The sequence below is a fragment of the Aedes aegypti genome, chromosome 3 (genome assembly GCF_002204515.2).
Source record: "Aedes aegypti strain LVP_AGWG chromosome 3, AaegL5.0 Primary Assembly, whole genome shotgun sequence".
In the NCBI taxonomy this organism is placed as follows: Eukaryota; Metazoa; Arthropoda; class Insecta; order Diptera; family Culicidae; genus Aedes; species Aedes aegypti.
This window is the reverse complement of record NC_035109.1, coordinates 192,218,815-192,233,174: the sequence shown is the minus strand read 5'-3', so window position 1 is coordinate 192,233,174 and position 14,360 is coordinate 192,218,815. Positions and strand designations below refer to the sequence as shown.

General features: G+C 40.3%; 1 protein-coding gene across 4 annotated transcripts in view; it reads right to left on the bottom strand.

The window, feature by feature from the left end:
- The window catches only part of LOC5575050 (pyridoxal phosphate phosphatase PHOSPHO2), a 28,980-nt gene that overhangs the window by 2,745 nt on the left and 11,875 nt on the right, over positions 1 to 14,360 (bottom strand). Inside the window, exons 1-2 of one of the 4 annotated variants that reach the window (XM_001655437.2) lie at positions 12,520 to 12,673; positions 4,157 to 4,942 (exon numbers count right to left, since the gene is read on the bottom strand). In XM_001655437.2, the coding sequence (XP_001655487.1) occupies positions 4,175 to 4,918 (744 nt within the window). In that variant the 5' untranslated portion in view covers positions 4,919 to 4,942; positions 12,520 to 12,673 and the 3' untranslated portion in view covers positions 4,157 to 4,174. Of the gene's footprint in view, positions 1 to 4,051; positions 4,943 to 9,994; positions 10,542 to 12,519; positions 12,674 to 14,360 lie in introns of those variants that run through there. The other 3 variants (XM_001655439.2, XM_021851729.1, XM_021851730.1) reach the window with 3 other exon arrangements.

Below are 14,360 nucleotides of genomic sequence, written 5' to 3'. Positions count from 1 at the left end.
ACTTGAGTCTGTATGAATAAGTTTTCGAGATATTATGAAATCTATTGTACTCGTTACGGTTAGCATTATCAATCCAATCAAAGATTTTTGTTTGTTTCTACATTTTCAGCTGAAAAATTGTTTTTCATGGTTACAACAGCAAAAGTAATACAATTAATAGTAATACTGTTGTCCAAATTACTTTTGAGCGCTACTGTATATCAAACTATTATTCGTTAGATTATCTTTACGTTTCAGTCAGTAATCAATATCAAACTTTGTATTGAACTTGTGAATTTAAATGTTTTGTTATAACTCAACTGGCAAGGTAAACAAATAAAAAAATGATAGGAGGGGGGGGGGGGGGTGTTCTTGTAATGCTACGTATTTTCCAAGGGGGGGTTTGAATATTTGTGACGAAATGCTACGAGGGGGGAGGGGGGGTGTAAAAAATCAGTGAAAAAATGCTACGTCATTTATGGACGGCCCCATACGGGCAACGTGACCAGTCCAACGCAGTCTGCCGCTCTTTATACACTTGGTAGAACTCGTGAATCATGCGACGCCGCCAGATCTTCTCTTCTTCTTTCTGGCGTTACGTCCCCACTGGGACAGAGCCTGCTTCTCAGCCACAGTTATTAACTGAGAGCTTACTATGCCAATGACCATTTTTGCATGTGTATATCGTGTGACAGGTACGAAGATACTCTATGCCCTGGAAAATCTAGAAAATTTCCAACCCGAAAAGATCCTCGACCGGTGGGATTCGAACCCACGACCCTTAGCTTGGTCATGCTGAATAGCTGCGCGTTTACCGCTACGGCTATCTGGGCCGCCAGATACCGTTTTCTAATTTACTCGATTGTTTGCAGCACTTTATGTTCTCCGGTTCCATGTTGACCACCAGCTATCATGTACTTCGTTTTTGTGGTGTTGATCGTGAGTCCGATCCTCTTTCTCTGCCCGACGGTCGATCCCGATGATGTCGATATTGTCCGCACAGCCAAGGAGCATATGAGAACGTGTGATAATGTTACCGCTTCTCTGCAAACCGGCGCTCCTGACAGCACCTATGTTAAACAGCAAGTTAGAAAGAGCGTCACCCTGCTTCAATCCATCTAAGGCTGCGAACGATGATGAAATCTCGTTCACTACTCGCACACATGATTTCGATCCATCAAGCGTTGCACGAATCAGTCAAATCAGCTTCGCCGGAAAGCCATGTCCGGACATAATTTGCCACAACTCGTTCGTCTTCACTGACTCGTACACTGTTTTGAAATCTCCAAACCGATGATGAGTCTACAAGTTGTACTCCCGGAATTTATCGAGGATTTGACGCAGGGTAACCATTGGATCCATCGTTGATCGGTTCTCTCGAAAACCAGCTTGGTATTCGCCGACAAAGGATTCCTCATGCGGTCTCATTCTGTTGAACAGAATTCCAGACATGATTTTGAGAAGTTCGGCCGGGAGTTCGTCCATCCTAGCAGTCTTGTTGTTCTTCAGACCATTGATAGCTTTCTTTACCTCATCTAGCGTTGGAGGTTCCACAGCTCCACTTCCGGTATCTCCGTTCAAAAATGAAGTACTTCTTTCCCCCTGGCGGCCACCACTGTTTTATCCGTCAGCAAGTTTCCTTCGCGGTCGTTGTACATAGCGGGATACGGCGCACACCATTGACAGAATTGTAGAACCGTCGCATGTCGTACCGTTCCATAGCTTTTTGCGCCTGAGCAATTACTGGCTCTTCATGCTCCTTTTTCTGCGATGGATTCGTTTTTCGGCTGCCCTTGCTTCCTTGTATCGCTCTCTGCTCTGACGGGTACCAGACACCAGCATCCGGCTTCTAGCCAAGTTCTTGTCGTTCGTCATTCTCTGGCACACTTCGCCGAACCAACCGTTGCTTGGTCTCGTTGAGCAATACAAACTGCTCGCGCTATTGTGTTCACCGCTCCGTGGACTGACTCCCACAGATCGCTGAGGTGGATGCTCTCGTTGATTTCGCTAATCCGCTCGTCGAGCTTTTGATGGAAGTCCGCTGCTACACCATCTGCTGACAGGTGTTCGATATTAAAACGCAATGATTGTCGATTTCTTGAGCTCGAAACGGTTGATAACCGCGCTCGAATTTGCGAGATAATGGTCTGAGTCGATATTAGGACCTCTGAAAGTTCTAACATCGATGACATCGGAAAAATGTCAGCCGTCTACCAGAACATGGACCATTTGGTTGTAAAGTTCGCCATTTGGGTGTCGCCAGGTGTGCTTACGGATTTCCTTGGTTGCGAAGTAGGTGCAACGGTCGTATTTTGGACCCCCTAAGGAAGTGGTTTTAGTTGTGTGTCCCAATTAATTAATTGCACAGCGTAACCAAGTCAAAGAACATGTCAAAATGTAGAGAAAAACTTCCTCTACGAGATAAAAATGCCCAAACGGTCATGTAGGATCCAAAACCGTCGAAAATAATTGAATTGTGAAGCACTGTTTTTCATTATTTTGGACACACTACTACATTTTGGACTCTCAAAGTATATATTTTGGACCCCCAGCAATTTTTCATCGTTTGGCGACAAAGTCCATGACACTTGATAATATGCTTGCCCATAGTCTAATCAATCGATCGACAATGGAAAACCGAAGAAATTCTACGCTTTTTGTCCAGAAATTTGAAAAAAGTTTTTGTTTTATGCACCGATTAAATTAAATTATTTTCAGATAAAATAAATACATTTTCTCTGTATATACGGTTGATGCAAGTGCGGAATAGTCCTATCTTCCTAAATGGCATGCAAATTGAGTTGGTCTTTCGATTTAAACCGGGAAATTTGCAGGAAAATGGCCAAGGGGGTCCAAAATATATAGGGGTACAAAATATATTGGTTACCCTACTGATGGCCAGCAAAGTTCACTAAATCAAGCGTGTGCTAGAATAAGGGCGTAAGTCGCATGATCGATTTCTCTTCATTGATCCTCTCTTCTGTGAATAAAGATGACAAGATGCGAGTTTGTTAGCATGAAACTTTTGTTTTGCAATTATCTCAGGAGCCTGTTCACTTAGAAAGATAGCGTCCTCAGTATCGTTTTATTGTGCAATTTAAACCAAATTTTATCTTATACGAATGTTCAAATACTATTTTGCATGTTTGGTGAATAAGATCACTAAAAAGTTTGATAAACAATTCTTTAAATTTCATATAACCATCAATGAAACCAGAGTTTTATACAACTTTGGCGAACCGTAGTCTAAAATTGTTAAGTGTTGGAACATTTCTGAAAACGGCATCAGATTCAGAAATCCCAAATCTACTAGAGACACATAATTTAATCATTGAGACAGGCAAAAGGCAGCCTCAGCCGAGTGGTTAGAGTCCGCGGCTATGGGTTCGATTTCCGGTCGGTCCAGGATCTTTTCGCAAAGGAAATTTTCTTGACTTCCCTGGGCATAAAGTATCATTGTACGTACTACACGATATACGAATGCGAAAATGGCAATTTAGGCAAAGAAAGCTCTCAGCTAATAACTGTGGAAGTGCTCTTAGAACACTACGCTGAGTAGCCGGTTCTGTCCCAGTGGGGACGTAATACCAAAAATAAGAAGAAGAAGGAAGTGCATATAGAACACTAAGCTGAGAAGCAGGTTTTGTCCCAGTGAGGACATAATGCTAAGAAGAAGAAAATACGCAAAAATGTAATTTTGTTACGCTGTGTTAATGAAGCTCTGGAACTGCCATGGGATAGAGAGGATTAACCATTATAAAAACCATGGTAAAATAGTTGTCAAATTTCGAAAAATAATCCATAGACACGAAAGGCATTGAGGAATGTAATGAATAAAACTTTGAGCCCATCACTTCTCAACCGTGGACCAGGTTATGCTTGGATTATGCATGACTAACTCAAGGTTATAGTTTTTCAAAATAGTGTACAATGTTCGCTAAACCACAATCCACAACTATTAGAAAATTTTACAAATTTGTCCTTCTTTTCTTGTTGTTCTGAAAGGTACTCCAATATAATGCAGAATTTTAGGAGTAATGGCTTTCACAATAAAGGTCGCACCACAACACAATTTTTAAAATAGTTTGTAGACAGTTGTTTAATATCAAATACAGCACAGCATAGAAATGAATTCAAAACCTAAACGCAATACAGTATGTAAAAATAAGGTACCAACCGCCGCAACTGCTCCAATTCATAGCTCTCGCCAAATCAGATTCGTCAGATGGCTCCCGTTCCTCCACCTCAGGATTTTTGCCTCATAAGGATCCGTTCGTTTGGCAATGGTAGCGCTAAGTTCGTCGTAACAGCTGTACCCGTCCCTTGGGCATGCAAATCCATTCTCGGTCAGTCTTAACATTGGACATACGTCATTTTTACCATCACCTATGTAGAAAATTTTCTCATACTCCGTGTCGGCTTCGTTGAACTGTTTTTCCAGAAAGTCGTCTAGGATTTTCCCTTTGCAGAGGTTTTTCGAGCTTATATTGCACTCAGTTTGATTGTGAAAAGGATGCACCTCCAACAATCCATTGTCATTGAATTTGGCCGGATTCGTAAAGGTGGTATGAATGTATTTCTCGATGTCGTTAAATTCGTTCCACGCTTTGATGAATTCCGAATTTGAATCGCTAATTATGATGATGTGAAAATTATTCACAGCCATTTCGGCGATACATGACTTTATTCCAGGTACTTCTGGTATTCCGCGAATGGCCGATATGATATCCGAAGGTGTGAAACCATTCTGATGCAACAGCCGAAATACACGCTGCATAAAAGGGATCCAGCCACATGAGCGCACAATGCTCTTCAGCTCCGGAGTGATCAGATTCTGATCTAATAGATCACGCACTACAATGTCTGTGTTGTGCTCGCTGATGGTGTGGTCAAAGTCGAACACGGCCAGCCTTCGTAGAATGCGCCCTCGAGATGACATAGCTCTATGCCGAACCTAGAATACCTAAAAGAACAGTTGTTGATCAGTCCAACTACGTACTTATCGTGAAAGGGAAACTTAATTGATTTCATGACATGATTCGTTTTGTTTATCGGTACAAAATACCAGTCCCCATTTGAATACATTGTATCCATTTGAACAACAGGGACTTTCACCTTACCGGCAAATGAAGTTGCTTTAACCCAATCAACAATCTCCCCTCGAGGGTCTATTGACCACACCAAAATTTTAAAATTTATATAGTTGCCCATAGTGATGCCAATGCAAAAAAAACTGAAATAAACGACTTGCACTATCAATTTTAAAATTATTTTGGTATTTTTCTGCAACATTGAACAACTTCTTATTCAGGTTTTTATGATGATTGGATGAAAATTACATTTGTTATACTGCCGTGAATCGCAAGTCAGTCCCATCTGTAAAAAGTAGGCATTGAGAAAATGGGCTGTGAAGTTTTCAAACTCGTTTTCCATACAAGTATTCAAAAAAATCCAGAGGATTGGAACATGTTCCAATCTTAATGAAACTTTCACAACTTGCTTATCATTATGATATCTTACCGAGAAAAATATAAAGATAATCAAAACAAGTTGCATTTTGGTGTTCCACGGTGCGAAAGTCTGTAGTGGGACTGATATGCGGTTACTTTTCATTATGGGACAATTTGACTTGCTGTTTTTTCCTAATTTTTCCGAACAAATCATTTTATTTTATTAGTGCAGCTGAAAGAACATTGGAAAAGATGTTGAAAATTGAACTCAACTCAATTTTGACGAAAATGCAGATGGGACTGACTTGCGATTCACGGCAGTATAGTATTCCAAAGAACACAAGCAACATGATTGTGTTTTAGCTCGCTTGTAAAGTATAAGGGAAAACCATAATGAACATCAGCTTAATTTTTAAATGTGAGCAAACATATCACACTAGGTTTAATGTGAAGATACATCTGAGCCACAACTCAAATTTTCAAGAGCACAAATCTAACGAACTTAACAGCCGTTCAAGCTGAAAACTTGATCGATCGGTCACCACCAGCGTGTGAACAATCGATCAAGTTTTCAGCTCAAACCGCTTTTTTTTTTTTTTTCTTTATTAAAGAGATTTTTAGCCGAAGGCTAGTTCATCTCTATTCCGCTTTTTCTCGTCGAGGTTTACAATATTATTTTACATCGGTAATTTGTTTCTTCTGTAGTATAAGTAATCCAATATTCGTAAGATACACTAACTGTATTGATTCAATGCATAAGGCATTTCGCGTTTGTGAGGTAATTCAAAAGGATTCAGATATGACGATACAGGTCGGCGTCTTTTAGAAAACTGATGAGAGCTTCGATGGAAGTTAAATCGTTTCCAAGCGTGTTTCTGATACTGCCGCTGATGTTGTACTGGTCTCTGAGGAACGAATACTGTGGGCAAACGCATAAGAAATGCTCCACCGAAAAAGGGATGCTGCAAACAGTGCAAATTTTATGAAACGGAGAACCACCCATGTTGTGCGAGACTCTAGTATGACCTGTACGTAGCCGCGAGATTACTTGCTGGTCACGTAACTGTTCCAAATCTTTCCAAGAACCAATGTTTAGTTTGATTTTCCTTGTGAAGAGTAGCTCATTTCTGTTCCAGTCGAGCTGCCATTTGTTGAGAATAACTTTTTCGATCCACTTTTTAACATCGGGTAGAGGTGTTTTATTGGTGTGAAGTAATCCAGAGTGTCCTATACCAGCTAGATTATCGGCAATGCTGTTTCCGGCGATGCCACAGTGGCCAGGAACCCACATGAAAACTGTGTCTGGAGGGGAACGGCGAATAATCTCTTGGATCCATGCATGCTTAGGTGCTTGTGACTGTATAGCTGCTAGGACACTTGCGGAATCGGACAGAATAAGAAGTGGTTTAGTAGAAGGTGTGGTAACGGCTATCACAATGGCAGCTGCCTCAGCAGAAAAAATCGAGCATTGATTTGGAAGTCTAAGACTCATGTCCGATTCGCTGTCGTGAATTCCAATCCCGATTCCATAACGGGAAAGGGATCCGTCCGTATATCTATGCTGATAGTCACGGTATTTGGTGTTGAGGAGATCCAGGACCGTCTGATGAAGTTTCGATGAGTTTTCTCCCGCTCTAAAATGATTTTTGATCGAGTTGTCAACTTTTAGGGTTGGAACTTGCCAATCTTTGGCTCCATGCCAGTGAACTTTTGCCACTAGGGGGAGCTCCGTGTTGGCAGCGTTACGGAAAACTCTTTTCCCCTCGTCGAGGAGGAAGAGCCTTCGATTTGTTGTTATTTTTTCGGCATAGGTTGCAGCCTTGTTACAGATTGCAGCGGCGATGCGATATTCAAAAGGTGGTATTCCAGCTTCAATACAGGCCGACCATGCAGGTGTAGAGGGTAACAGACCGGAGATAATCCGAACGCAGGTGTTGTACGTTGGTGCCAGTGTTTTAATGAGCGCATTACTTGATAGACAGGTGAGTTCTAGGCCATACAGGAGGCGGCTATCTATGATTGCCTTGGCCACCCGAAATCTGATGGCCCTGTTATTACTTCGATGACGTTTGGAGATAATTTTTATCAAGTTGAGACGACTTTTACAGTTGTCTTTTACGGTGTTAAAATGTTGCTGGAAGCTGAGTGAACTGTCGACCAGTACTCCAAGGACACGAACTGTTTTCTTCACAGGAATAGTCTGCCCTGCTATAGTGATAGGTGCACCACGGACCCAATGTCTAGATGAACAGATGTGACATCTTACACTTTTGTGTGCTGATAGGCTGAAGCCAACCGAGTTGGCCCATTTAGCAACTGCATTGACTGCTGCTTGAGCCTTTCTTCTAGTCGCGGGCTGCGTGCGGCCCGAAAAAACGAGTAGAACATCGTCCGCATATACCAATATATGAACGCTTTTCGGAATTCTTTTGAAGATCCCATTCATAGCAACGAGAAACAGTGTCACCGCTATAACAGATCCTTGGGGCACACCTGTTTCTTCAGCAAAAGGATGTGACTGTGTGTCCCCAATCGATACCCGGAAATATCGGTCGAGTAGAAAATTTTTTGCAAAGCTGATGATGTGACCTGCGAGCCCATATTCGACGAGTTGCTTGAGTATGGCAGGAGTCCATGTCCTATTAAATGCTTTTGCAATATCTAGTGAAATCAATTCAGTGTGGAAACCTTTCTCCTGGGCATCTTTTAGCACATGGCCGAGGGAAGCCAAATAAGTATTTGTTCCAAATCCGGCACGAAAGGCGTGTTGGCGACGGTCCAGGTGTTTACCACCTTCCAGAAAATGTCTTAGACGGCGATTAACCATTCTCTCCATTAGTTTGGAAAGACAGCATGTGAGCGATATTGGACGGAAACAAGCTGGGTCCTGTGAGGAGTGATTGGTTTTCGCTATAGGGATAACTAAACTCTCTCTCCATTCTTCGGGATAGGAGTCTGATAGCCACAACTGATTGAAAAGTTCTAGTACCTTAAGCTTTCCGGCCATAGGGAGACTTTTGATAATTGGGTACCCAATACCATCTGGACCAGCCGAATCGCCATTGCAGCTGCCCAAAGCATGTTGAAATTCAACAAAGGAAAACGGTTCATTAATGGAGAGATTACTTATATCATTTGGAACATCGAAGTTCCGAATAGAGTTTCTGGAAGGATTAATTCGACGTTTGAAGTCTGTATCGTAGGCATCGATTGCGGCCAAGTTTGCAAAATATTTCCCTAGCTCTTCTGCTATTTCCGAGGGATCGGTGATTGTCTTCCCCTGAAGTCGGAGTATTGGAGGGGCAATTCTTCGTTTCCCAGATAAAGCATTAACCTGGTTCCATAGATCAAACCGCTGTCTAGTTCTCTGGATTTATGCTCTTGAAAAGTTGTAGTTTGGCTTCGATGCATCCTGTGTGTGTGCAATCCATCTAACCCCCACTGTCCGGCAGTGGTATTATGAAAAAAAAAGGTTTTCAGCAAAACTGCTTTGGCATAACATTTTTGCAAAAAGCTTCAGTCCGGGAGTTAGAAGGTGATAGCTCTATTGCAGATCCGGTGACCCATTTCAGAATGGCTGGAGAGCCCCGCATGTATGCATAACCGTTATCAAATGGATAATGATGATGCATACACATTTCCTGTTTCAAAGATGGTTACTTTTAAACTGGCGCGTATTTAATAATTGGGTGTCAATAATAATGTAATCAGAACAACCTCACCAAAATTCACCAAGGCGGCGTTATCATCAAATCAAAGACATATTAAAGACCTCCATGTCCCTTGCAGTTGCCCAAAAATTTATGGCTCATAAGGTAATCTAGAATGCCGTGAAAAGTGTACTGAGATCTGTCAAACTTGGGTATCTTTTGCACTACCGAGGGACCAAATGCAGTACTAGAAGCAGTGTCTGCATATTTCAATATACAGTCAACAACGCCGATCCTCAGTAGGCTCCGTCATCGTTGAATTCTTCTTTGTGTGAATGTTTGATTGACAATACATGCACGAATCTGGTAGAACGTGCATTCAGTTTTTCAATTACTTTTGCTACACTAATTCTCATCCACTACTGAAATTCAAATTCAATTTCACTAGTGAAAAAAATCATTTCCGTCAGAATACCCCATAAAACATCCGCAAATTGCAAAAGTTGTATTTTTTTATTAAAAGACAATCATGATTCATCAACTGGAGGCATCACATTGCCGTTTTCTTACACCAGTAATATAAAATTCATTTGTAATTTTTTATATTCAATTTTCAATTTCAGTGCCTCTAGGTGAAACTGAATTTTGAAATGACACCAACAGTGGGTGAAACTGAATGTGTGCGTGTGTTGCACCCACTCTCTTTCTCGTCGCATTCGCACTCGAAGTCAGATTGGCTTCTTGCTAGCGGAGTTTGTTTTTGTTCGTTTTCGCACTGATCGGGTATCATTCGGCTGAATTTTTACGACACTGACTAGAAGTGGTACCCAATCTGAGCCCGAGTAGGACGGACCTGATCAAATCGAATCAGCAACTAATTGGGTGTGCATTCCCTTCTCCTCGTGACGCACTTACCACTTGTCATTTCTAGACCACATTTTTTATGCCTAATTTTACGCATTTTTTATGTAATACAATCAATTAACACAATTTACAACATCACGTTTTTTTTTCTTTGATTTATCCGGCGGCGTTGTACTGTCAGCCAAAATACACAGTGCGAAAAATATCACGTGGAAACAAAAAATAACAAAGCCAATTGAAACCGGTCATAAAGCATTCTACCGAAGGCGTCTTTGATCACACGTAACGCGCTGAACTTATTTTTCACTGCTTGATAGTAAGGTTATTTTCAATATACACTTCCGAACAACAATCCGGATGGCTTAGCACCAGCCAAATCCACGGCAAATCGCGGAAAACGAGAGAACGAAGAAAAGTGTTGCAAGCAAAACAAAACACGACCGTTAGCACCAACGCCTACTGCGATCCTTCGTAGTTTGGCTTCGATGCATCCTAACCTTAAATTTTAGATTTTTCTGGCAACTTGCTGAATATAAAAAAGCAGACATTGCAGAATTCGTTTTCATTTGATTTCGAAGCACGATCAAAGCAAGCGTAGAAAACGATTGTTATCGTTTCATGATCTCCATTTGGGTCTACCCCGTTTGGCATAATGTCATTTGGCATAATGCCGTTTGGCATACAGTCGTATGGCCTAAAGTCGTTTGGCATAACAGTTGTTTGGCATAATAGTCGTTTGGCATAATGGTCGTTTGGCATAATTTGAAAAAGGAAGATACTGCAGTGGTACAGTAATATGCGGGGCCATAAGATGCGTCATAAAATACCATGTTCCTTTTTTTCAAATGACATGCAACAACTTAGGCGTTGGATACATTTTTGTTAAAAATGCGCTATAATATCCCGGACATAATGACCCCGGAAGTCATGTATGACTTCCCGGAAGTCATGTCAATTCCAAAAGAGCTTTATTGGATATTGGTTTTCTGGATAAATGGTGTTAAGAAGTATGTCATATCAATAACTGAGAACGGAATGTACGATCGTGAGTAGTTTATCTACACCCCTTTGTTCAATGGAAGGAATTTGATCAAATTTAATATTTTTCACAATTTTGCCGCCTATCAAAAACCTCTTCCATATATGATGAAAAATAGCACATTTTATGATGTTGTTCCGAATGTTCATTCTTCTTAATTTTATTGCATGTTTGATACCATGATCGTCGGAACCCATGAAAAATGAAAGTATTTTGAGACACTGACGCAATAATTACAAAGATATCATATAACAAATCAAGCTGTCCGAAACTGAGGGACAGGAGGTGCTTAACGAAAATTGTAATTTGTCCATATTTAGTTCAATTGTGGTACAAAATACATTCATACTATCAAATTAGGATTATTTTCGATCAAGCTTGCGTGATCCAAAGTATTTTTTTCATGTTCAAAATATTTATTAAATAGGCTCAAAATTAAGAAAATACGTAAATTTTTTATAGATTTTCAAACTTTTCTACTTTTTTAAAAAGGCATGCATATTTCATGGATGTGTTATTCTACGCAAACATTAGTCTACATAATAGCTTTCTTTTCTAATAATACACCATCTTGACTGGACCATGATTTCACAATATTTCGACTTTGTCCGGTATTGGGTGCTGTCCGGCACTGGGGGATCTCCCCCTATCAGGCTTGATAATTCTCCTCAACATCATCAGAGTTCGGTGACATACTCTAGAGCAGCGTGCTGCCAGTGCCTCTTTGCGAGGGAGCCAAAAAATGCTAAGCAGCGAGGCAACGAAAAATGAGCGAGGAAGATGCAGCACAAAAAAAAACCGAGTTGAATTCCATCAAAAAAGGGTGCTCTCACAACTCCCCGAGGACTGTCTGTTCGGGCGGCAGACTCGAGAGTTCGTTTGAAGTGTGAGTGATGGTGAGCATCGCAACGAGAGAGAGAGAGTGTCTGAAAAAATCCTCGCATTTTTCTGCACTCTCACTCGAATCGCTTAAGGATCTATGTTGAAAATTTTGAGTTTATTTTTTTCTCCTCAGAAAAACGGCAAAAAGCCTCCTCTTTGCCTCGCAGAGGAGTTTCTATCAAGCCTGCCCCCTATACTAAAACTAATAACAAAACATGCAAAAAATTGGAACACAGCACATCAAGTGCACTGTATTATCCAATCTACCACCGCGACACGGTATCCCGTTCATTGTACCGTGTGAGAAAGCAATTGCGGTCAAGCGTAGTATTTGGCTGGTAACACTCATTCAGTCCCACAACAAAAAGTAAACAATCCCACAACCTCACGTTATAGTCGTGCCGAACCATTAGCCACTGCGCCACCTCCGATGACATGCAATACGATACCTATCTTTAGAGGACGCGTCTTTATTTTTGGATTTTTCAACTTTCGGTTTTTATTTTCCCTTATTTTTTTAGTTTTGCGCTACGACCTACTAGAGCAGATTTTGTTATAGTAAATATGAAATCTTAAGTTTCTGTAGTTCTTCGATATCATGTTTTTTTGTGATTACCCTCATATATAATACATAATCTGAGCAACATCTACTTACGATTATTGAACTAGTGTAGTTTTCTTTTTGTAAATTTTCTACTTTGTTGTGATAGCTTTGAAACGTTTATGAGATCGTGTCAGACACCAAACAGTTATCTCTTTGCCGGTTCCAACGCTACTGTCTGAATTATTTATACTTTGCAAAACAAAAACAAACCATCAGTACGTTACGCTTTAAAGGTATCGGGCACACTAATACATTACAAAGTGGTTATTCTTCTATGTTTTTTACAAACATTTGAAATCTGGCGGTTCGATGTTTAAATATATCCCAAGTGTGAGTCGCTATCACGCGTAGAAACACCGTTACATTGAATCAACAAAACTATTATTGTTGAATTTGAAATCAACATGTTAGTTGTACTGAAAGTCATATTTTATCACAACACCTCATAAATCATAAATAGTTTATGATCAGCGATCTGTCCTGTCGATTAGTTAACAACATGTGCTGATAGCTTTACACAAATTTTATAAATTCTGGTACCGTAAAGTGCCGTAATTCAGCGCAGTTAAGGAATAAAACGATTCAAATGGTTACTTAAAAATTAGTATCGCATCAACAAAAAAGCTTTATGGGTGGATCGCTAGCAAATCTATTCTAGATTACGGGAAAAATATAAACTAGACTGTATTCATGATTTACATTCGTGATTTTTTTGAAATAGTTCACTCGTTGAAATTGCCTAATTCCGCGCATTTTTTAAACGCTTTTCCATATTCCGCGCAGAAGAATGCCTTATTTCGCGCACTCATGAGCCAATCAAATTAAAATTAATTTTGATGAGGGGCTGCATCCATTCGTTACGTAACATTTTAAATTGAAAATTTTCAACCCCCTCCCCTCCGTAAAACTTTTTGTATGAGAAAACGTAGAGTTTTGTATGAACCGTAACTTTTTAGTCTAATAATAAAAAAAAACTGATTTTTTTTTTATTATTTTTGTCTATCACATGAAATAGAGATAACCAATACCGTGGCATTGGTACGTGTGAATTTCGTCTAGGGGAAAGTGGCAATTTGGCCATCTTAAGAAAAGTCGTTAAAATTGCAATTTTTAGATCAATACACTAGATATGCACGATTTCCGTTGTCCTAAAAAAATGAATTTGAATTTTTCGTCGATTTTGTTTCGATGGGGTGATATTTTATGTTGTGAAATCATCTCATAGAATCTAACAATTCAATTATTTTATTCACTGAACTGGAAAGTTTAGAAATGAAATACTCTTTCGAAATCTACTGAGCTCATATTTGGCTTAAATATGTTTCTTATTGCATAGTTTTAGACAATTCGGTCGAGAAAAAAAACCATCTTCTTCTTCTCGGCATTAACGGGAATCGAACCCAGACATTTTCAGCATGGCTTTGCTTTATAGCCGCGAACTCTAATCACTCTGCTAAGGAAGGACCCTGAAAAACCCCCATGCCAATGTGAATCATTCCACCCCATTGGCGAAACCGCCCCGACTACCCTTATTTGTATTCTGTTCATACAATACAAGGACTAGTTTGCATTATTGCTTGGAATCAATAAGTTTCAAGCAAATCAATTAATGGTGTCCACTAATGCCACGGGCAACTGAAACTTAATTTTTTTAAGCAAAAAAGAAACCTCAGAAGAAGGGCCCAGATAGCCGTAGCGGTAAACGCGCAGCTATTCAGCAAGACCAAGCTGAGGGTCGTGGGTTCGAATCCCACCAGTCGAGGATCTTTTCGGGTTGGAAATTTTCTCGACTTCCCAGGGCATAGAGTATCTTCGTACTTGCCACACGATATACGCATGCAAAAATGGTCATTGACATAGTAAGCTCTCAGTTAATAACTGTGGAAGTGCTT